Source organism: Anomaloglossus baeobatrachus, chromosome 2, assembly GCF_048569485.1.
Source record: "Anomaloglossus baeobatrachus isolate aAnoBae1 chromosome 2, aAnoBae1.hap1, whole genome shotgun sequence".
In the NCBI taxonomy this organism is placed as follows: domain Eukaryota; kingdom Metazoa; phylum Chordata; class Amphibia; order Anura; family Aromobatidae; genus Anomaloglossus; species Anomaloglossus baeobatrachus.
The window spans coordinates 93,847,976-93,873,235 of NC_134354.1; the positions used below are offsets into that span (position 1 = coordinate 93,847,976).

General features: G+C 46.5%; 1 protein-coding gene across 5 annotated transcripts in view; it reads right to left on the minus strand.

Annotated features, from left to right (window-relative positions):
- Positions 1 to 25,260, minus strand: part of CTPS2 (CTP synthase 2) — a 275,422-nt gene that overhangs the window by 89,070 nt on the left and 161,092 nt on the right. For all 5 annotated transcript variants that reach the window (XM_075335173.1, XM_075335172.1, XM_075335174.1 and 2 more), the window contains one exon: positions 17,749 to 17,792. In XM_075335173.1, the coding sequence (XP_075191288.1) occupies positions 17,749 to 17,792 (44 nt within the window). The remainder of the gene's footprint in view (positions 1 to 17,748; positions 17,793 to 25,260) is intronic.

The following is a 25,260-nucleotide window of genomic DNA, read 5'->3' on the forward strand; positions in this document are numbered from 1 at the left end:
GCAACCACCGTCTGCCTCCTGGTCACAGGGAATCTGGGCTCCTACCCAGATCCCTGACAGACGTTGACACACTGCTACTACTCTCCTCTCCTCCCTAACTTCATCTGTTTGTTTTTCCTGAATCAGACTCTCCGAACTCCTCGGAGGGCGTGGCCAACCGCCTGGCTCCGCCCTCGGGTATGAACGTCAAGAACTGAGAGGGGGGGGTCTCAGGGTTTTTAGGTTGGCTGGTTACACCTTTTTAGGGGCTGGTGTTTGTGCAGGGGGTCTACCTGTGACTACCTGGCTAGTCCAGGGCGTCACATTTGCACTGGCTGCTCAAATATCATAGGATCCAATTCAAATTGCTTGTTCTCACCCACAAAGCTCTCCACAGTACGGCACCCCCCTACATCTCAACCCTCATCTCTGTCTATCATCCTACCCGTTCTCTACGCTCTGCAAATGACTTTTGACTAACATCCACACTAATCTGAACCTCCCACTCTCAAGACTTCTCCCGCGCTGCACCAATCCTCTGGAAAGCTCTACCCAAAAAAATTAGGATGAACCAAAACTTACTCAGCCTCAGACGCTCCCTAAAACACATCTTTTTAGGGTGGCCTATTACAGTCTCTAGCCGAATTAAATTCACATAGTCCCTCCACGACTTGTCACAACATAACTCTCCATCAAACTCCACCGCACCAAAAAACATCTCAAAATTTTAGCTAAATGGCTCATGCAGCCATTATCTATCCCCCATTTCTTTGAGATTTTGAGATGGCTGGATTGTCATTATAAATAAGCACTTGTACCTTGTCCACCCTCCTTATGTAGATTGTAAGCTCTCATGACCAGGGTTGTCTTTTTTTTGCTCTAATTATTGTATTTTCTATAACTGTTACTTATGTTTGTTTCTATATGAACTTCTGAACTGTAAAGCGCTGCGGAATATGTTGGCGCTATAGAAATAAAGATTTTTATTAGGTTATTATTATTATTTTTCCCTTATTAATATTATTATCTTACATTTGTTTGTATGGGTTAAACAACAAAACCATATATGAGAAATAAACAGAATTATTTTCCAAGGATTAGGTAAGATGGCCTTTAAGCTGACATTTGCTCTTCATCCAGTCTGCAAATTTAATTCAGAAGAGACACAGTCACATTTTCTAAAATTAATCTCCAAAATGCAAGCGGCTGAGAAAGCATGTACCGTATTCACGTGCTCATAGTAAATAAAGTAAGCAGAACTTTGGGGGATTTTCTTGAGCTGTGAATGTCTTGTACTGGTCTTGTCTTAAGAGTTTGAAAAATCACAGTGAGGACTGACGAAGACAGATACGCTTCATTTAAAATTTCCAATGTCCCATAAGCAGAGTCAGAAGATTGGATACATGTCAGTAACTTACAACCACGTATTTATAAGCAAAAGGCAATTTACCGCACAAGCTCCTAGATCTGCTCCCAGGTGATCAATAAATAAAGGCTAGAAAAACTATTTCAATCTCATATCTCATTTATAGAGAGCAAGGCCACTGCAACATGAAGATAAAAATGAGAAATCAGATATAAAAGTGAAAAATAACCCACAGCTGAAAGGGGTTCTGAAACAAATATAGACATAAAAATACAATATTATGGGATCTCCTTTGGACCAGTCTCACTCTTCATTCTTCTAGAATTGGGAGGGGAACGTAAATATCTTTCTCAGATACGCAACAGCTTAGGCTATACCTCCGGGCAGGTCAATCTCAAGTCATTTCCAAGAAGCGGGTTCCAAAATTCTATGTAGATTGTATCGATGTCACAATGGTACCACAGCGGAAAGTGGTCCCTCCGATTTCTGGTGTCAGGAGATCACAGCGCAAGGCTTCATACACATTTGCACAGATTACTACTGCTGGCTGTGCAGATTCTCCTTTATACAGTGCTGCTAGGGTTAAGTAGATCCTAAAGCCCCCGTCACACATAGCGAGCTTGCTAGCGAGATCACTGATATGTCACAGGATATCACTGTGTGTGACAAGCAGCAGCGAGCGGGCCCCTGCTGCGAGGTCGCTGATCGTGACAAAACGATCAGGACCATATGCGTGTTTGACGGCGGTAGACCAACGAGCGCCTGTTCTGAGTGTGCAGGGAGCCATCATTACACGGGTCGCTAGTGGCTGATGGCTTGGTTGCTGTGGGGATCTGCCTGATTGACAGCTTAACAGCGACCATGTATTGACATTCCAGTGATCCCTGCCAGGTCGGATCACTGTTGGGATCGCTGGTACGTCGCTATGTGTAACGGGACCTTATAAATCCTGAAACTCTGAATGAAAGGTATAGCCAGCTGTTCTCTATTAATACTTACCTCTGCTATAAAGAATTTCTTTCTAGTCCAGGTAAATTGCTGGTGATAGTTTCTGCTTTTTTGCCTCTAGAGGGAACCTGTGAGCTGAGGACCAGGAAGCCATTCAGAAAACGTTTTCTGTGTTGTGTTGTTTTTTCCCCATCCTTAGTCCTTTTAGCTTTTTCCCCTCTGGTCCATTCCTTATTATTAGCCCTTGTCGTTTGAAGTGCTTTGTAGCATTGTGGTTTAATTTACCCCTGTCTGTCTAATCTGCTGTGTCTTTAATCTAAAGCAAGACTAGCGTTCCCACTGCCTTGCTCACAATACAGGGCTGAGTTCAGGGAAAGACAGGGAAAGACAAGGATAGGCACATGATTGGCGACGAGGTGAAAGAACCACGTTAGGAAGTGCAGCCTCAGGTGAGTTTAGGCGGTAACCCTGCTCCTCTCCCTAGTGCCTGGGCCCACCACTGTATCGTGCAACCTGTGTGTTGCAGCACTCGCCAGGGGTTCCCGTGTACCTGGTGGAACCCCAGTAGTTACTGCGTGACAATCGAGCCTTATTTAAACTGCACACTCATTCCATTAGCCCTCCTTTAGTGTTTGCGTGGATGTAACAATAAAGGTACTACCCTTCATAATGTTTTGGAATGCCAGATTTGAACTACATTTTGGAGGGAGGTTAGGAGAATTGCTTCTACTTTTACTGATTTTCCAATCCCCTTTACCGTGGCCATTTTTTTGTTGCATTATAATCACAATCACCTGTGTGACAGCATGTGCGTCACTATGCAATGATGATGTCATCCCAGGCCTTTAAATCAGAAGAGGTGCTGGGAAATCCGACAGCTAGGAGATAGTTAAGCCCTCGTCCGAAGGCCACAGACTACAGAGGTGACCACTAGATAGGGGTGCCATGAATTGATTCACTCACATCTAATACCTTCCATGGTTCATAGTTAAGGGCTAAACTCAAAGTATATGTCTGATCCAGCAATCATGCAAGTATGTAGGCAGCAACAATTGCAAAAGGAGCTGCCAGCAGTGGATTTTGATGATGTGCCCAAGTGCATTCAGTGCGGCACAACATTCCTGAGACAACCATTAATATCCTCAATGATAGCAGCCAAGGTGCGTATTTGCGATGATTTCTGTCTGTCGCACTCATACTCGATACTAAAGAAATCAACAGGTTTTTAAAATGTGGTTTCCATTTTTTCATCATTTGAATATTTTTCACATTGTAACAGTGTCACCCCCAGCCTGTTGCTATGGACCATAATGTAATCATACCTCCAGTAGTATTCATTGTCCTATATCTGGTTGGGGAAAGGGGGGGTTGTACGAATATTGTTTCTCGTTTCTTTCTGCAGGTGACCTCCCTGATATCCTGCAGACAGGCTGGAGACTCGAATTTTTCATGCTTGAAGTATATGTAAAAAATAGCTAAGAGGGTGAGATGTTATCACAGGGGGCTGATCTACAAAGAGGTTAAAAAGCAAGGTGTCATGTTTTTGGATGTTGTTGGTGCTGTGACGTGGAAGGACGTGGATCTGCTGCTGAGGCCAGATCCTGGTGCCACAACTTGGACTAAAGACTGGGGATCATCGGCCCCATGGTAGTGGACATCTTACACATCCTGCTGGATTTGAGGAAATATTTGAAGGACCAGTGATTTATTCTCCTTGGTGTCCCCGGATCTGTTCCTTTTGTTGTAGCCGCATTGGAGACTCTAAGAAAATATATCCATGTTTGGTGTTATATTCTCCCAGTCCCAATAAAGGTCTTTTGGATTATTCACTAGTCTGCTGTCACTGCCTGCTCTGTCACATACTCTGTCACAAACCGGTTGAAAGCACAGGGATCAAAGTAGAGGGAATGGAGAACAGTGGCCAAACAATGAATGGAACCAGTATCTCAGAATACAGGAATTGGACTGTGGGGAGCCTACAAAGGCTGAATTAGGAGTCTATTACAGAGGACTGTACAAGGCTCAACTGGTAGAGGTTCTGGACGGAGCTAGCCTTTAAGATGGCACTGGAGAGGGATTCCCAGACCAATTGGAGGAAAGACAGGTCCTGGAAGTAAATACTTGGAAAAGTTACTGAGTTGTTTGGTATGAGGAGACAGCTTTACTAGGGGATGAAGCCACCTAAGAAGATAAACGGGAGGTCATTTGGACAGCTCATGGAAGCTGTGGAAGCAGCTAGAAGCCCCAGGCAGACCTTTACCACAACACTCATCATGAGGATATACCCAAGAGTCTCCCACAAGGACTTTAAGCTGTTTAATGAGACTTCAAGAGACATTGAGGGATTCTTCCTGTACATTGAACATCAAGGTCAGTTAATAAAAGTTCCAGAAATGGAGCAGATCTGTTGAGATCTGGTGAGGCTCTTAGAGAGTTGAGCTGCAGAGATCTATCGAGCTATGGACCCTCGTTGATCCATGACTATAAGGACAGTAAAAAAAAAAAACATCCTGTAATGGGGAAAGCTTTTTTAAAATGTATGCCCATCGGATCAAACAAGCATGTCATTCCTGGCTGGAGGAAGAGGGGGCCTTAACTATGGAGAAGGTCTTACAGGTCATACTAAAACAGCAGTTTTTTGCCAATGCCCTCCTGAGATCATAAAATGTGTGAGTGAGAGAAAAGAGGAGACATTGAAACAAGCTGCTGTTTTAGCTGATGAGGTGCTCACTATCAAGCCTCAGTGGAAGAATCTGCTGGTGGATGGAGAGAGGACTACCAGCACCCCAACACCAACAGTGGTCCCTTGTCATTCAGTCCCCAATGTTATCTGTCCCAGTAGACCTCTACCTCATGTTGATACCCGTGTGAATTTGCCTCCAGTTGCTCCTACCACATTTTCTTGATCGCGACAAGGACGTAAAGTAGTAGAATGCAGATGTTATGGTTGTGGGCATACCAGGTATCTGCAGACCATATGCCCAGTTAATCATTGGAGGAGTCATCCTACAAGACAACAAACACCTCCATATTGATATCAGTCCCTAGGTTTCCTTTACCCCCTGCCCCAGAATGCGAATTGCAGGGCATACAATGTGGGCAGCCTTGGCATCAGCAAGACTCCTGCCCTGCTGGTTAATTGAGAAATGGCCCTGCACCAAATTGACCTATTAATTATTATTTACAGACAAATACAATAGGAGGCAAGGTGTCACCATTCAGAGTTGACCAGCCTCCTATGTTCAACCACTTTATGGGGTCAAATTCCTCTAATCATCAAAGTAAGCACTTTACAGGAGGTTGTGATGGACAGTCGGAGATTTCTTTTTTTGGTGTCTCTGGGGAATTTTTTACCCTAGCTGATCTCCAAGTGGTGTGTCCAGAAGCGATACAGCAAGGGATTATCATTGAATTGGCTGGAGGACAATGGAGGACTATCCCAAAATCGACTGTAGATCTCGACTTTGGCTTTGGGTTCAAGTTATGTGTGGTTGGGGTCATGAGCGACCTGCCTGCAAATAATGTCCTAGGCAATGATGTGGGAGATCTACAATGTTGTTCTGTGGATGCAGGAAGCAGAGTTTAAGTTAAGGAGGATAAGAAATGGAGCTCGGTCTTTCAACCCTACAACTTCATCACACAGTACAAAAGATGGAGCCAACGTCAAAATGCTGATACATTGTCCAGACAGGAGGAACCCTTAGTAATGTCGGCCATGTCAACGTGTACTTGACAAGAAACCTGTTGAGGTCACTCGTAATAACACAAGTTGAGGGGGGAAGGGGTTGCAACAGTGTCACCCCCATCCTGTTTCCATAGACCAAAATGTAATTATTTCTCCAGTAGTATTCATTGACCTGTATCTGGTGGGGGAGATTGTGGGTATATTGTTCCGCTCTGCAGGTAACCTCCCTGATACACAGTCCTGCAGACTAGCTGGAGACTGGACTTTTTCATACTTGATGTACATGTAAAAAATGTCTAAGATGGTGGGATGTGATCCCCTCTCCTATTCCAGGGGGCTGATTTACAAAGAAGTTAAAAAGCGAGGAAGTCATGTTTTTGGATGTTGTTGGTGAAGTGATGTGGAAGGACAAAGTTCCACTTGCTGAGACCAGATCCTGGTGCCACAACTTGGACTAAACACTTAAGGTGGCTTTACATGCTACGAGATCGCTAAAGCGATCTCGTTGGAGTCACGGAATTTGTGACGCACATCCGGCCGCTTTAGCGATGTCGTTGTGTGTGACACCTATGAGCGATTTTGAATTGTCGCAAAAACGTTCAAAATCGCTCATCGGTGACATCACCCTCTCTTCCCAATTATCGTTGCTGCTGCAGTAACGATGTTGTTTGTCGCTCCTGCGGCAGCACACATCGCTATGTGTGACGCCGCTGGAACGACAAACATCTCCTTACCTGCGTCCACCGGAAAAGGAGGAAGGAAGGAGGTGGGCGGCATGTTCCGGCCGCTCATCTCCTCCCCTCCTTTTCTATTGGGCGGCAGTTCAGTGACGCTGCTGTGACGTCGCTGTGACGCTGAACGAACCACCCCCGTAGAAAGGAGGCGGTTCGCCGGTCACAGCGACGTTGTAGAGCAGGTATGTGCATGTGACGCTGCCGTAGCGATAATGTTCACTACGGCAACGATCACCACATATCGTGCCACCGACGGGGGCGGGTGCTATTGCACGCGACATCGCTAGCCGATGCTAGCGATGTCGCAGCATGTAAAGCGGCCTTTAGGATAATCGGCATCATGGTAGTGGACATCTTGCCGATTGTGCTGGATTTGGGGAGATATTTGGACCAGTTGTTTATTCTCCTTGGTGTCACCGGATCTGTTCCTTTTGTTGTAGCTGCCTTGCAGACTCTAAGGAAATATATCCATGCTTAGTGTATTTTCTTTTATACATACATATATATATATATATATATATATATACACACATATATATATACACACATATATATATATATATATATACACACACTAGAGTTCAAAAGTATGGGGTCACCCAGGCAATTTTGTCTTTTCCATGAGAAATCATACTTTTATTTATCAAATATGTAACGAATAGAAATTATAGTTCAGACATTGACTAGGTTAGAAATAATGATTTTTACTTGAAATAATTTTCTCCTTCAAACTTTGCTTTCGGCACAGAATGCTCCTTTGCAGCAATTCCAGCTTCGCAGACATTTGGCATTCTAGCTGTTATTTTGCGGAGGTAATCTCGAGATATTTCATCCCATGCTTCCAGAAGCCCCCGCACAAGTTGCATTGGCTCGATAGGCACTTTTTGAGTACCATATGGTCAAGCTGCTCTCACAACAGCTCAATATTGTTGAGATCTGGTGCCTGGGCTGGCCACCCCCTTACAGATAGAATACATGTTGCCTGCTTCTCCCCTAAATAGTTCATGCAGAATTTGGAGGTGTGCTTTACGGTCATTGTCCTGATGTAGGAGGATATTGGCTCCAATCAAGCGCTGTCCACAGGGTATGTATGGTATGGCATTGCAAAATGGAGTGGTAGCTTCCTTATTCATTGTACAAATCTCCCACTGTACCAACACCAAAGCAACCCCAGACCATCACATTACCTCCACCATGCTTGACAGATTGCGTCACACACTCTTCCAGCATCTGTTCATTAGTTCTGTGTCTCACAAATGTTCTTCTGTGTGATCCAAACACCTCAAACTTCGATTCATCTGACCATAACACTTTTTTCCAATCTTCCTCTGTCCAATGTCTGTGTTCTTTTGCCCATATTAATCTTTTCCTTTTATTATAGCTTCTCTAATCAGCAAAACTTTTTCAGCTGTGCTAACATACTTGCATAAGGGTTTTCAAGGGATTTCTAAACATCCATTAGGCTACTTTCACACATCCGGCTATAGCAGTGCGGCACAATCCGGCGCTCTGCTGAAAAAACGAAACCGTTTTTTTTTGCCGCCGGTTTGGTTTTTTCCAGCATTGACTTGCATTGGAGCCGCATTGTGCCGCATGGGCTTGCGTTCCATCTGGTTTTTGCCGCATGCGGCAGATTTAGCCGATGCGGCGGCCGGATGTAACGTTCCCTGGCACGTTTTTTGCTCCAGCAAAAAAAAACGCATCGCGCCACATCCAGGCCGCTGCAGCGCATTTTCAATCCATGCCTATGGACGCCGGATGTGGCGCGATGCGGCAAAAACCGCATCCGGCCGCCGCATGCGGTTTCTTCCACTGCGCATGCTCAGTAGCGTGCCGCAACCGGAAAAAAACGGATGGGCCGCATGTAAAAACGTATGCAAAGGATGTGGTGTTTTCGCCGCATCCGTTGTATAGGTTTCACAGCCGGATTGAGCCGCAGTGCTCAAACCGGATGTGTGAAACTAGCCTAAGCCTTCTAACACAGCAAACACAATGTACCATTAGAACACTGGAGTGTTGGATGTTGGAAATGGACCTCTATACACCTACAGTTTGTAATAAATTGCATTCAAAACTAGACGTTTGCAGCTAGAATAGTCATTTACCACATTAACAATGTATAGAGTGTATTTCTGTTTAATTTAATGTTAGCTTCATTGAAAAAAATGTGCTTTTCTTTCAAAAATAAGGAAATATCTAAGTGACTAAACTTTTGAACTGTAGTGTGTGTATATACAGTTAGGTCCAGAAATATTTGGACAGTGACACAAGTTTTGTTATTTTAGCTGTTTACAAAAACATGTTCAGAAATACAATTATATATATAATATGGGCTGAAAGTGCACACTCCCAGCTGCAATATGACAGTTTTCACATCCAAATCGGAGAAATGGTTTAGGAATCATAGCTCTGTAATGCATGACCTCCTCTTTTTCAAGGGACCAAAAGTAATTGGACAAGGGACTCTAAGGGCTGCAATTAACTCTGAAGGCGTCTCCCTCGTTAACCTGTAATCAATGAAGTAGTTAAAAGGTCTGGGGTTGATTACAGGTGTGTGGTTTTGCATTTGGAAGCTGTTGCTGTGACCAGACAACATGCGGTCTAAGGAACTCTCAATTGAGGTGAAGCAGAACATCCTGAGGCTGAAAAAAAAGAAAAAATCCATCAGAGAGATAGCAGACATGCTTGGAGTAGCAAAATCAACAGTCGGGTACATTCTGAGAAAGAAGGAATTGACTGGTGAGCTTGGGAACTCAAAAAGGTCTGGGCGTCCACGGATGACAACAGTGGTGGATGATCGCCGCATACTTTCTTTGGTGAAGAAGAACCCGTTTACAACATCAACTGAAGTCCAGAACACTCTCAGTGAAGTAGGTGTATCTGTCTCTAAGTCAACAGTAAAGAGAAGACTCCATGAAAGTAAATACAAAGGGTTCACATCTAGATGCAAACCATTCATCAATTCCAAAAATAGACAGGCGAGAGTTAAATTTGCTGAAAAACACCTCACGAAGCCAGCTCAGTTCTGGAAAAGTATTCTATGGACAGATGAGACAAAGATCAACCTGTACCAGAATGATGGGAAGAAAAAAGTTTGGAGAAGAAAGGGAACGGCACATGATCCAAGGCAAACCACATCCTCTGTAAAACATGGTGGAGGCAACGTGATGGCATGGGCATGCATGGCTTTCAATGGCACTGGGTCACTTGTGTTTATTGATGACATAACAGCAGACAAGAGTAGCCGGATGAATTCTGAAGTGTACCGGGATATACTTTCAGCCCAGATTCAGCCAAATGCCGCAAAGTTGATCGGACGGCGCTTCATAGTACAGATGGACAATGACCCCAAGCATACAGCCAAAGCTACCCAGGAGTTCATGAGTACAAAAAAGTGGATCTTAACCCAATTGAGCATGCATTTCACTTGCTCAAATCCAGACTTAAGACGGAAAGACCCACAAACAAGCAAGACCTGAAGGTTGCGGCTGTAAAGGCCTGGCAAAGCATTAAGAAGGAGGAAACCCAGCGTTTGGTGATGTCCATGGGTTCCAGACTTAAGGCAGTGATTGCCTCCAAATAATTCGCAACAAAATATTGAAAATAAAAATATTTTGTTTGGGTTTGGTTTATTTGTCCAATTACTTTTGACCTCCTAAAATGTGGAGTGTTTGTAAAGAAATGTGTACAATTCCTACAATTTCTATCAGATATTTTTGTTCAAACCTTCAAATTAAACGTTACAATCTGCACTTGAATTCTGTTGTAGAGGTTTCATTTCAAATCCAATGTGGTGGCATGCAGAGCCCAACTCGCGAAAATTGTGTCACTGTCCAAATATTTCTGGACCTAACTGTGTATATATATATATATATATATATATTATTGCAGAAGACACAATTATGTTATGCTCACAGTAGCGTGTAACTCGGACAAGTGAAATGTGAGAAAAAAAGTGGATTGCATATGGACAGCACACAGACAGCACTTGGATGACAAGTGGAAAAAAACCCCGTCCTTTTCTGGATGAAAATCTGACTATGTTTTTACACTCTAGTGTGAGCGTATCCTTATTCTGTGCATCTCTACACTGCAGTACACCATAATATTGATATTGTCGCGGGCGGAGGAGGGGACGCCGCGCTCTCCCACTGCTCGGGTCCGGCTGCCGCGGCTGCTGCGGCCTGCTGCTGCTCGGTGGCTCGAGCGATGGGCCGGATCCCGGGGACTCTAGCGGCGCTCCTTGCCCGTGAGTGAAAGGGGGTTGTTGGGTGTGGGAATTGTTTATTGTCCGTGACGCCACCCACGGTTGTGGTGATTATGTGGACACCACCGCTGCTCTGGCTGGGGATCCCGGGAGTGATGGTGCGGAGCAGCCAGTTGTTGTGTTGCCCCTCCGTGGGTAGGGGTTGGTGATCCCGGGGCCCAGTGATGGGGTTGGGATGGTGGGCAGGCGGGCTATGGGGCCTGTGGAGGTGCAGGGGTGCAGGGGCAGCGCTGTGCCGCACAGCACGGAGGTACTCACTCAGCCAGTAAACACGACACAGTTCTCGGTAAACAAATGGCTGGTTGGACGGGTCCCTCAGACGGTTGCTCTGCTGATATCCCCTGCAGTTGACGGTGACGGTCTCTTCCCTGCACCTATGTGTTGTTGTTTGGTAGCGATGGGTTCCCACCAGTAACCCGCTCCCCAACTTGGATATGAGCCGGAGGAGCTCCACTCTTGCCCGCAGGCGCTGGCCCTGGGAAACTGGTGCCTTGGCGGTGGCGGTGTCTCCCCTTTATGGTTGGACTGTTGCCTTCAATCGGGACTTAGTTGTTGAGAGACAGTCGTCCCCTTCACTGACGGATTTGGCAAATTATGGCGACTCCTAGCCATGCCGGGATCCGAAAGGCCCCTGCCCTGGTGCTGACTAATCTTCGTATACCGCTCCGGTACCACCGGGTCACCACCCGCCCACGGTCCTTTCGGCAACCTCCAATCAGTCTCGCCTGCAGACGGTCACCTCCGTCTGCCAACCTTGCTGTCTCAGTCCGGGGCACACACCCGGACTAACTTCAGGCTTCTTTCTGTCACTTTCTCTGCTCCTTTACCACTTCACTGTTTACTCCTTCACTTCCCTAGCTTATCTCTGTTCTGCCTGGTTTTCCCGCCTCCAGGGCTGTGAACTCCTCGGTGGGCGGAGCCAACTGCCTGGCCCACCCCCTGGTGTGGACACCAGCCCCTGGAGGAAGGCAACAAGGATTTCTGTTTTGACTTCGGTGTGCCTGCAGGGAATGTGGGGTGCGTGTGGTGTAGTGACCTGTGACCCCTGGCTTGCCCAGGGCGTCACAATATCAATGAATTTCCCAACCTATGACTTACTCAAGCCAAGACTTTTTAAAGGCATAAGAATATGCACAACCCACTAAAATGTATACAATTAATATAATAATAGCTAAAGCTCATCCACAGCAATATAGTAAGCCTCCTATTTCCATATTATTTCCATATTTACATCTCTAACTGGAGATTTCTTAGTTTAGCCGATGTGTTCAAAGTCTGCATCAGCGATAATCTGCTCAGTATGTGCGAGGAAACATCCCACAGACTTCAACAAGCGTGTGCTGAAAACTATATTTGGGCTAAGCTGTCGTAGAATTTGGAAAGAAATTCTGGCTGTGTTCTGGCCAAAAAATAACTGGCATACAAACATTGTAAACAACAGCTGAGAATGCCTTGTATGTATACTAATACACATGAAACATCAATTCTTAAGACTAAATAAAACATGCTGGTTATTGCGGCCTCTAATGACCCGGACTAAATCTTACTCAAAGTACGTCATTTGTATGGATACAGACTGAAACGACAATTTATACTTTTACGAGACAAGTCCAGCAATACCTTAACATGGCCGGTCTGTTCATCTGCTAATGACAAATCAGAGTTTCAATTTATATGAAAATAAGGCTGGTTTCACACTACGTCTTTTTAACATCCGTTGAAAACGTTTTTTTAACGGAAGTACGGATCCTGTGCAAATCCGTTTTCATGTCAATGCATTTTCAATGGACTCTCTCTCTCTCTCTCTCTCTCTCTCTCTCTCTCTCTCTCTCTCGGAATAGAGACGGAGTGACAGAGGCCTCAGATCTACCATAGCCATTTACATATTAATTCAAATACTGATTTTTCAGTAACAAAGGAACGGACTGGTCATGTAAAGTTAATGCTGGACTAGACTCTAAAAGAACTACATGTACATATAAATAGTTTGGGTTCATGAGATCCTGCTAATAGATTCCCTTTAACTTATACAGCATGGTGGCTTTGCATTGAAATCCCTGGTCGCTTTACTGTTGTGATATCAGGATCAGTGCCTGCCCTTCTTGCATTTGTCGCCGGGTGGCGCGGTTGATGTAGGGAGACAATTGTAGCTTTGTACCCTCTAGGCCATGTAGTCCCATGCATACAGGGAGATATAGAGTTAACTGATGTTTGGTTTGGGTGGGGCTGCAGGCCATTCAAGAACCTGAAATCCCGCTGCCCATTGCCAGGTATAGTATCTTGCTTCTGGCTCCCTGAAGAGATTCCTGATTTTGACCACAGCTTGTTTTTTGACTAATCTTCTGCCTTGTGATTTTGTTCCCATATTAATCTTCTGGTTCTGACTTTGCTACAGGACAATTCTTCTTGCCTGCTCGTACCACCGAACAACAGCTATATCCGTGGCCCTGGCCTTGGGGTCCCTGTTAAGTCCATATCCCTGTATAGGGGTGAAGAACCTGGGATCTGGAATACGGAGTAGCTTGTGCCAAGCCTCTATGTGGTGGCCCTCGTTAGAGGTGCCGAGTGACCACAGACAGTGCTCCCGTTACAACTGCCCTTTTGCCTCTAATATAATGTCAAAAGAGTCTTACTAATCACCAGGAAAAGACAACTATTTTAATTAATTGTGTTAGAGCTCTAAATACAATTCATTAAATTATCCAATTTGCAGAATCTCAGCTCTAAAGTCCACCACATAGGCTGAAAACATTAGATCTCACAAGCTACCGTGAGATTTTATGGCTGGGAATAAAGGAGCGCAGGCATGAGCGGTGACTGACATGGTGAGATCCACCAAAGAGGATGCATGCACCGACTACAGAGTTTAGAGTCTACAATTTGCGAACTATGCAAACTTGCTTATCCCACATTTTTATTTGTCATGTTTTTTAAATATTTCAACAATTGTTGATCAATTAAAACCAAGTGGTCAATGCTAGTGGTAGGATCCTTTTACATTTTGGTCACTATTAGAGATGAGCAAACCCGAGGTTCGGTGTTTGTACTAAATACAGACTGTCATGGTTCCACCTCCCCGACCACATGGCTATGGGGTAGAGCCTTCTCTCGGGACTCACTTCCGGAGCTTGGATGCTTTAAAAGGGTACTTCACCCATATTTTTTATTGTCCAGTTCGATCTTATATTGAGAAACAATGTTTCTCTCAAATACCTTGTGTTGGCAATAGTGCCTATGAGAGGTGCTATTGCAGACCACTGTTCCCCGCTCCGGTGACGTCACGTCAAGTGCTACACACATCACATCCCTGCGTCCGGCTGCAGTCTTCCTGACTCACTGAGTTGTGGGCGGTGTTTCTGTGGCGCCCCAGGACCTGGTCGCCACAACAGCATTGCCCTTCCAAAGGGTTAATGCTGAGCCTGGAGGTAATGGGGAGGTCCATTGGCCAGCAAGTTTAACATCCACCGCAGTTCTCCCTCCGGCCAGCAGGGGGAGCTCTGAACCTGGAATTCCAGGGAGCCTTCCTCAAGTCTGACCTGAGGGAGGAAGTAGAGTTCAGTCTGTAGGGAGAAGTGATAGTGAGCAGACACAGAGTGTGCTGTCCTGTGGATCTGGGGCCTAGAGCTAGAGCAGCTTGGCCCAGGGAAGCAGGAGTAGCAGAGAGGCAGCGAAGAGACTCGGACATCGGAGTCTGTGGCCACCAGGGCTTAAAATACTCCCTGGTAGCCGAATCCGAAGGGCAGGAGAGCTGCAAGCACCTGGCCCATAAACAGCCCGCAGGTACAGCTGCAGCATCAGGGCCCGGTGTGGACTCCAGCAGAGAAGCACCAGAGAGGGCCTGCGCAGCCTACTACAGAGGCAAAGGGACGTACCATCGGTCCCAGCAGCAAAGAGGGCCATTGCTGGATTCAGAGAAGCAGGGTCCTATCATAACAAAGAAAAAGCACAGGAGTAGGCCTCATACTCAGCTGGCCAGAATGATCACCCCAAGTACTTCCAGGCCGACCGGATCCCCATCACCACCTGTGACGGTCTCCCAGGACTGGACTGTTCCTAAAGTAAAAGAGGAAAAGGTAAAGAGACTGTTGTTTGTGCCTGGTTCTTTCATTGCCTGTCGGCCCTGCACCGTGTTAGCCACACAACACCATAGACTTTCACAAGCACTAACAGTGTTCCCGGGGTTCCGCTCCACCTGTGGGGAGCAGTACCACCATTGCTGCCATAACATCACCCCGGAGGCCTCACACAGCAGCGGCGGCTTAATAGCCGCAGACCACAGGTGGCGTCACGAAACATATACTTTAATTGCTCCCAAGTCACCAGCCCTATTACAACTGACACCCACCAGGGCCACGGAGTCGGGCCCCGCCACCACTGACGTCCCCCGGACTAGTCCGGCCCGGCACCGGGTGTCCCATAGCCCTGGGGTGGGCGAGTCATTTCACCGCTTGTTCCAGCTCAGTGTGTCTCCTGCTTGCAGTGTTCTGCCGTGAGGGAGGAGGGAGGAGGGAGCAGATGGGCTGTGGCGAGAGGTGAAACACCACCCACAGCTCAATGAGTCAGGAAGACTGCAGCCGGCCGCAGGGATGTGACATGTGCGGCACTTGACGTGACGTCACTGGAGCGGGGAACAGCGGTCTGCAATAGCACCTCTCACAGGCACTATGGCCAACACAAGGTATTTGAGAGAAACATTGCTTCTCAATATAATATCGAACTAGACAAAAAAAAATATGAGTGAACCACCCCCTTTAAATTCTGTCATCTCTGGTGAACCAGCGCCGGCTATTGCTTTGCCTGTGATTGCTGGTCCCTGAAAGTGTTTCTGATCCGTCCTTCACCTGTGCTCAATCTGTGTTCCGTCCCACCTCGTTTCTTCCCACAATAGCCCTAGTCGTTTCCCCTTCTCCTACCTCCCCACTCAGTTGCTTCCTCTGGTACTGACCTCGGCCTGACCTCGACCCCGCTTTTGCTCGTTCCTCCAGTCTTCTTTCTCACCGTACTGTGTATGACCTGGCCTGCCTGACCATCCCCCGCACGCCCCGTGGCCTCTGTATTCTGGCTGACTCTGCAGGGCAGTGCTCCAGCACACACTGTGTCCACCTCCATGCTGATTCAGCTCTGTGTAGTGTCTTTTCCTACAGGGCTCCAGGTCCCCCTGGTGGTAGCCTGACACAGACTTTACAAAAAAACATAGTTCAGGTGCATTACGTACGGAAACCATTCACGTGAGGATCACTGTGCTCGGGTACGCTCGGAGCTCACCCCAGAGTGAGCCCTTTCAGTGTTTGATTGGCTCGTACTGGGGATCACAACAGCGTGATTAGATGAAGTGTACAACAAACAAAAAAAAAAAAAATGGAAAAAACCTGTTCACCCGCACCCGGAAGTGATCCAATTATGGCTGGCTGTATGTGGGCGGAGACCCGAACTGCCCAATCAGTGCCTTCCACTGGGGTTCAGGTCAAGTCCGAATCTAAGCCCGCCGAACCGAACTTCCACAGGTCCACTCATCTCTAGTTACTATAGATCTGTTCATTTTGCTAGCATATATCTTACTATGGCCATGACTGTTGCACTGTATCAATCATGTCCCTGAGATTAGGTTAAATTTTCAGCGATTTTTACGATCTTTGCAGGAATTTAATACCATTTACTATTTTACTATAAGTGAATCAATTAGTGAGCAGTTTTTGGCACTAGAGATCCTGCGATCTTCAGAAAGGAGTCCCCCGTCAGTACAGTACCTGACATGGTGGAGTTTACACTATGGTTTTGCTCTCCATGAAGCTGCACACACATGGACATCACACTAAATTCAGCAGCAGTCTCTTGGTTCTACTGATCTGAGGGGGTTCTCCTCCGAGCATTAACTCCTTAGAACAGGCCATGAAAATTAGATCCCTTATATCAATCTTATTTCTAAAATATTTAGACTCGCAAAAGAAATATACTGTTTTTTTGGATTATAAGATGCAGTTTTCTCCCAAAAATTTGGGAGGAAAATGAGGGGTGCGTCTTAAAATCCGAATATAGCTTACCGGGAGGTGAATTGGCGGGGGGCTGTCTGTGTGGCTCCGTGTGCGGGCGGCCGGGAGTGTGTGGGCAGCTGGGTGCCTGTCTGTGCGTGCGGGTGACCGGATGCCTGTTGGTGCCGGCGGCCGGCTGCCTCTCTGTGCGGGTGGGCGGGTGGGGTGCTGGCTGTAACTCTGTGCGGCCGGGCGGGTGGGCGGCCGGGTGGCTGTTCGGACTGCAGTGCATGTGCGGCAGGTGTCCTAGTCTGTCCGCGGTGCCAGCCTCAAATGATGGCGCCGGTAGTCTGCTCATGCACAGATAGAGATTTCGGATGAGAACTCCATCTGCGCAAGCGCCGCTCCGGGCGCCATTTCTTTGAAGCCCAGACCGTGGACAGACTAGGACACTCGCAGCACATCCACTGCTGCCACCACTGACCTGCCACCGACCCGCCGCTGCCACCACTGACCCGCCACTACCACCACTGACTCGCCACCATCGCTGCAACCATTGACCCGCCGCCACTGCCACCACTGACCCACTGCCACCATTGACCGGCTGCCGCTGTCAGAACAGCCTCAGCCTCCTGTGACCCCGCTCCACCACTTCTGCCGCCCCCCTCCGGTAAGACATCACCGGAGTATAAGACAAACCCATATTTTTTTTTACCATTTTTTATCTCTAAATTTGGGGTGCGTCTTATAATCCGGTGCATCTTATAAAACAAAAAATACGTAATTGGATTATCACTCACCACCGGATTCTTTGTATTTGGGTCAAATTCTGTAGAGTTTGAATCTGTGCAAGAGAAAAAAATAATATTAAATTCAGAGAAATGTACAGTGTACAGTAACTATACACCAAAATGTTAATTACAGTATTTGCTTTATGTATGAAGAAGGAATTCCCTATAAATACCTTTCATCTTATGCCCACAGATGATAAATGTTAGTCTATTGGGAGCAATACAAAGGCCCGAGCCTAGCAGATGACCATACATGCTGCTGCATTATAAGAATCAATGAGAACTACATAATGAGTAGAACACTATTTAGTTTGCTGAAGGGAATTTGCTTCTTGTTTTTGGATATTTTTTGTGGTGAGGAGGTTGAAAAAATAAATGGTATGCAATAAGCTCCTAAGCACAAATATGGGAGGGTCAACCTTCCCTGTTTCTGATATCAATAAAGTACCGCCCACTGGACTCCTAAGCACAGAATGAGGAGAAATCAAAATAAATAATGCTATACTGAATCTTTTCCCACTAAACTATATGTAGATCTGGTTACCTCCTCTTATTCTTTAAACTGGTTGTGATAACTTGGGATGATATCGTTACTGTAGACTTCTGAATCATAACAGTGTGCCATGTGCATGCTGTCAGAATTCTCGGGTGTTGCTGATGAGGACAGGTGGGTCATGTGAATGTAAGCATGCGATTTGCATAATTGCAGTCTCATGCCAACAAGACATGTTCTTTCTCTTTCAATATCTCAATAGAAGTGACTGCCCACTCTCACGAAAATACCGGACAATCCTGGTGGTATGCACACTGCACACTGTCAGGATTCCGAAGTCTTTAGTTCCATAGAGTGACTGTAGACTTTCATCCGAAGCCTGGACAACCCCATTAACATGAGGCCCACAAAAAAAACTGCAGTGACACGTTCCCTTGAAGGCTGAATGTTTACTTACAGAGTACCTATATTTTTTTTGTTGTAAATGTGACGCCCTGGACTACCCAGGTAGTCACAGACATGACACCGCACACACCCCTTCCCCGGACAGGTGACAACAGTCAAACAGAAACCCTTGTTGCCACCCTCCAGGGTCTGATGTTCACACCAGGTGGGGCGGAGCCAGGCGGTTGGCCCCGCCCACCGAGAAGTTCACAGGCCTGGAGGCGTGACAACAAAGACAGTTCAGTTCAGTTGACAGTTGACAGTGGGGTTGAGTGGAGTGGAGAGGAGAGACACGCACGGGCAGACCTGGGATCAGGCCTGCCACGGACTGACTAGGTGTCTGGGTCAGAGCCCAGGCACCTCCAGCAAGGTCAGCAGACGGTGGTGGCCGTCTGCAGGAGTTGGCGTACAGTCGGTGGAACCGTAGGACCGGGTTCAGGCGGTGGCCCGCCAGTACCGAACCGGGGAGCCGATTGGAGCCAAGAACCAGGCAGGGTACTCAGACCCCGACTAGGCTAGAAGCCGCCCTGATAGTCGAATTTACTGATTGTGGTCTGGACCTCAGGGGTTCATTCCCACCCAAGTCCTGACTGACGGCAACAGCCCAACCATCCCGGATAAGTGCCACCGCCACAGGCAAGAGATCCAAAGGGCCAGCGCCTGCGGGCAAACGGGCTCCTACGGCCCCTTACACGCCGGGGAGCGGAGTACCAGTGCCCAGGCACCGGAGTCATTCACAACATAACACAGGTGCAGGGAAACGACAGCCATCACCAACCCATCCAGGGAGAACAAGGCCCTGTCCATCCTGCAGTTTGGTTTATCAAAGACTCCGTTTTTCCTGTGTCAGAGTGAGTACACCAGTGCCGTCAGGCACCGAACTGCGCTGCACCGCGACCCTGCGCCCTGCACCCCGGCCTGCACACCTCCCCGTACGGGCCCCCGGGACCATCGCCCCTGCCCTAAGAGGGGTGAACACCAAGCTGCATAACACCGTCACCGGGAGGCCTAGTCAATGGCAGTGGTGGTGTCCATCTTACGATCACCACAACCCATGGGTGGCGTCACGAACTTTACCAAACAACCACCCCAAACCCCTGCGTGCATCGCCACTACATCCTTCCAGAGCGACGTGACCCCCGGGTCCGGAGGCGCTCGAGCCACCGACACGCGAGCCCGGATCCGAGCGGCTTGGCGGCCTCAGCCGAGGCTGCGGGGCGGTACATATATCTTTTCCCTAACATTCATGACCTGCAGATCGGTGGGGGTCTGGAAAACTCCACTGATTTAATAATTTTTTTACATGAAACGTGTTACTCAGCAGGCCGAAGCACTGAACTCTTGCAATAGCGAATGCACAAATTAGTGTACGAGTTCAATAAGAGATCAAGCAGGAACTTAAAGCATAACCATCGTTTTAATTTTTATTTCATAAATCAATAGTGCACATGAAAATAAGCAACTTTGTAATATAACTATTCCTCCTTTCTCTGCCAGAATTGATCAGTCTTTATCAAAATTCCCAGTTCTGAGGTAAAATCTGTATTCAGTAACAACTTTCCCATTACTGATAAGAGATGGCAGTTGGTGCTGATGAAATTCTATGACAATGAGAGAAGGGGTGGAGCTCTGAATCTAGCCCCTCCTTCTGCCTGTAGCTCCTCCCTCTATTTCTAACTCCTTCCTCTGCCTCTAGCGCCTTCCTCTGCTTATCGCTCCTCCCTCTACCTCTAGTGCCTTCCTCTGCCTATCGCTCTTCCCTCTACCTCTAGCACCTTCCTCTGCTTATCGCTCCTCCCTCTACCTCTAGCGCCTTCCTCTGCCTATCGCTCCTCCCTCTACCTCTAGCGCCATCCTCTGCCTATCGCTCCTCCCTCTGCCTCTACTGCTCTCCTCTGCCTCCAGCTCCTCCCTCTGTCTCTAGCGCTCCCTCTGCCACTAGATCCTCCCTCTGCCTCTTGCGTTCCATCTCTAGCTCCTCCCACTGCCTCTAGCACTTCCTCTGCCTCTAGCTCTTTCCCACTGCCTCTAGCTCCTCCCACTGCCTCTAGCTCCTCCCTCTGCCTCTAGCTCATACCTCTGCCTCTAGCTCATACCTCTGTCTCTACCGCTTCCTCTGTCTCTAGATCCTCCCTCTGCCACTAGATCCTCCCTCTTCCTCTAACTCCTCCCTGTTTCTAGCTCCTCCCACTGTCTCTAGCACTTCCTCTGCCTCTATCTCCTCCCTCTGCCTCTAGGACTTCCTCTGCCTCTATCTCCTCCCTCTGCCTCTAGGACTTCCTCTGCCTCTAGATCTTCCCACTGCCTCTAGCTCCTCCCACTGCCTCTAGCTCTTCCCTCTTCCTCTAGCTCCTCCCTCTTCCTCTAGCTCATACCTCTGCTTCTAGGTCCTCCCTCTGTCTCTACCGCTCCCTCTGTCTCTAGATCCTCCCTCTGCCACTAGATCCTCCCTCTGCCTCTAACTCCTCCCTCTGTCTCTAGCTCCTCCCACTGCTGTATATTACAAAGCTGCTTATTTTCATGTGTACATGTATATACATGTATATGTACACATGTATATGTGATTTATGAAGTAAAAAAATAAAAGATGGTTACACTTTAAGGCTATGTTCCCAAAATGAGCTTTTGATATTGCATATTGCAGAATTTCTGCACCCATTATGCAAATAAGGTTACTTGGGTTGTTTCATTGCAATATTGAGTTTGTTGCCATGCATTTTTATTGCATTTTTGATGTTGCGTTTTTGTCTCTTTTTGGTTTGTCATGTTTTAAAGAAAGCTGCTTTATTTTTGATACTTCCTGGAATTTGGCTGACAAAATTTTATTGATTAACTTATGTACGGATTATGTGCATTTGTATGTGTTTTTCTGTAAGTCTATGGGGAAAATCTACACATAAAACTTAGTGTACCTGCAAGAAAACTTGTTGCAGATTTGAAGTAAAAATCTAATTGTTTTCATGGGACAGCACTGAAGATCTGACACTTTGATTCAATGTAAAATAGTCATAGCTTGTATAACAGTGTAAATTTGGTGCCCTCTAAATAACTCAACATACGACATTAATGTCTAAACTGCTGGCAACAAAAGTGAGTACACCCATAACTCCCAAATTGAGCCCAGTTAGCCATTTTCCGTCCCCGGTGTCATGTGACTCATTAGTGTTAGAAAGTCTCAGGTGTGAATGGGGAACAGGTGTGTTACATTTAGTGTTATCACTCACACACTCTCTCATACTGGTCACTGGAAGTTCAACATGGCTCCTCATAGTAAAGAATTTGCTTAGGATCTGAAAAAAAGAATTGTTGCTCTACATAAAGATGGCCTAGGCTATAAGAAGATTGAAAGCACCCTGACAATGAGCTGCAGCACGGTGGCCAAGACCATACAGCGGTTTAACAAGAGAGGTTCCACTCAGAACAAGCCTTGCCATGGTCGACAAGCTCAGTGTTATAGCTAGAGGTTGTCTTTTCAAAATAGAGGTACAAGTGTTGCTGTCAATGCTGGTGAGGTTACAGGGGTGGGGGGGGGTCAGCCTGTCAGTGCTCAAACCATACACTGCACACTTCATCACATTGGTCTGCATGGCTGTTATCCCAAGAGGAAGCCACTTCTAAAGATGATGCACAAGAAAGACTTCAAACAGTTTGCTGAAGACAAGCAGACTAAGGAGATGGAATATTGGAACCATGTCCTGTGGACTGATGAGACCAAGATAAACATATTTGTTTCAGATGGTGTCAAGTGTGTGTGGCGGCAACCAGGTGAGGAGTACAAAGACAAGTGTCTTGCCTACAGTGAGGCATGGTGGTGGGAATATCATGGTTTGGGGCTGCGTGAATGCTGCCAGCTGTGGGGAGCTACAGTTCATTGAGGGAACCATGAATGCCAACATGTACTGTGATATGCTGAAGCAGAGCATGATCCGCTCCTTTCGGAAACATAATAGAGACACCAAATACAAAGAAACTGGGGGTAAAGGTGCTGGACTGGCCAAGCAGGTCTCCAGACCTAAACCCTATTGAGCATCTGTGGGGCATCCACAAACAGAGGGTGGAGGAGCACAAGGTCTCTAACATCCACCAGCTCCGTGATGTCGCCATGGAGGATGGAAGAGGATCCAGTGGCTCCTGTGAAGCTCTAGTGAACTCCATGCTCAACAGAGTTAGGGCAGTGCTTGAAAATAATGGTGACCACACAAAATATTCACTTTGGTCACAATGTGACCATTTTCATTTAGAGGTGTACTCACTTTTGTTAGCAAGCTGGCTACTTTACATTGTAACAAAGTGTCATATCTTCAGTGTTGTCCCATGAAAAGATATAATAAAATATTTAAAAAAATGTGAGGGGTGTAGTCACCATATATATATACAGTGCCTACAAAAAGTCTTCAACCCCCTGCAGATTTAGCAGGTTTGATAAGATGCAAATAAGTTAGAGCCTGCAAACTTCAAACAAGAACAGGATTTATTAACAGATGCATAAATCTTACAAACCAACAAGTTATGTTGCTCAGTTAAATTTTAATAAATTTTAAACATAAAAGTGTGGGTCAATTATTATTCAACTCCTAGGTTTAATATTTTGTGGAATAACCCTTGTTTGCAATTACAGCTAATAATCGTCTTTTATAAGACCTGATCAGGCCGGCACAGGTCTCTGGAGTTATCTTGGCCCACTCCTCCATGCAGATCTTCTCCAAGTTATCTAGGTTCTTTGGGTGTCTCATGTGGACTTTAATCTTGAGCTCCTTCCACAAGTTTTCAATTGGGTTAAGGTCAGGAGACTGACTAGGCCACTGCAACACCTTGATTTTTTCCCTCTTGAACCAGGCCTTGGTTTTCTTGGCTGTGTGCTTTGGGTCGTTGTCTTGTTGGAAGATGAAATGACGACCCATCTTAAGATCCTTGATGGAGGAGCGGAGGTTCTTGGCCAAAATCTCCAGGTAGGCCGTGCTATCCATCTTCACATGGATGCGGACCACATGGCCAGGCCCCTTGGCTGAGAAACAGCCCCACAGCATGATGCTGCCACCACCATGCTTGACTGTAGGGATGGTATTCTTGGGGTCGTATGCAGTGCCATCCAGTCTCCAAACGTCACGTGTGTGGTTGGCACCAAAGATCTCGATCTTGGTCTCATCAGACCAGAGTACCTTGAACCAGTCTGTCTCAGAGTCCTCCAAGTGATCATGAGCAAACTGTAGACAAGCCTTGACATGACGCTTTGAAAGTAAAGGTACCTTACGGGCTCGTCTGGAACGGAGACCATTGCGGTGGAGTATGTTACTTATGGTATTGACTGAAACCAATGTCCCCACTGCCATGAGATCTTCCCGGAGCTCCTTCCTTGTTGTCCTTGGGTTAGCCTTGACTCTTCGGACAAGCCTGGCCTCGGCACGGGTGGAAACTTTCAAAGGCTGTCCAGGCCGTGGAAGGCTAACAGTAGTTCCATAAGCCTTCCACTTCCGGATGATGCTCCCAACAGTGGAGACAGGTAGGCCCAACTCCTTGGAAAGTGTTTTGTACCCCTTGCCAGCCTTGTGACCCTCCACGATCTTGTCTCTGATGGCCTTGGAATGCTCCTTTGTCTTTCCCATGTTGACCAAGTATGAGTGCTGTTCACAAGTTTGGGGAGGGTCTTAATTAGTCAGAAAAGGCTGGAAAAAGAGATAATTAATCCAAACATGTGAAGCTCATTGTTCTTTGTGCCTGAAATACTTCTTAATACTTTAGGGGAACCAAACAGAATTCTGGTGGTTTGAGGAGTTGAATAATAAATTATCTTTTGCTGCAGTGCATTTCACACTTCCAGGCCGATCTACAGTCCAAATGTCACAATGCCAAGTTAATTCCGAATGTGTAAACCTGCTAAATCTGCAGGGGGATGAATACTACTTGTAGGCACTGTATATATATATATATATATATATATATATATATATATATATATATATATATATATAAATAAAATATACACACACACACACCGTGGGTACGGAAAGTATGCTGACCCTGACCCCTTTAAATTTTTCACTCTTTGTTTCATTGCAGCCACTTGGCAAATTCAAAAAAGTTCATTTTTTTCTCATTAATGCACACTCTGCACCACATCTTGACAGGAAAAAACGAAACAAATATCACATGGTCATAAGTATTCAGACCCTTTGCGCAGACACTCATATTTAAGTCATATGCTGCCCATTTCCTTGTGATCCTCCTTGAGATGGTTCTACTCCTTCATTGGAGTCCAGCTGTTTTTAATTAAACTGATAGGACTTGATTTGGAAAGGCGCACACCTGTCCATATAAAGACCTCACAGCTCACAGTGCATGTCAGACCAAATGAGAATCATGAGGTCAAAGAAACTGCCCAAGGAGCTCAGAGACAAAATTGTGGGAAGGCACAGATCTGGCCAAGGTTACAAAAGAATTTCTGCAGTACTCAAGGTTCCTAAGAGCACAGTGGCTTCCATAAACCTTAAATGGAAGAAGTTTGAGACCACAAGAACTCTTCCTAGACCTGACCATCCAGCCAAACTGAGCAATAGTGGGAGAAGAGCCTTGGTGAGAGAGGTAAA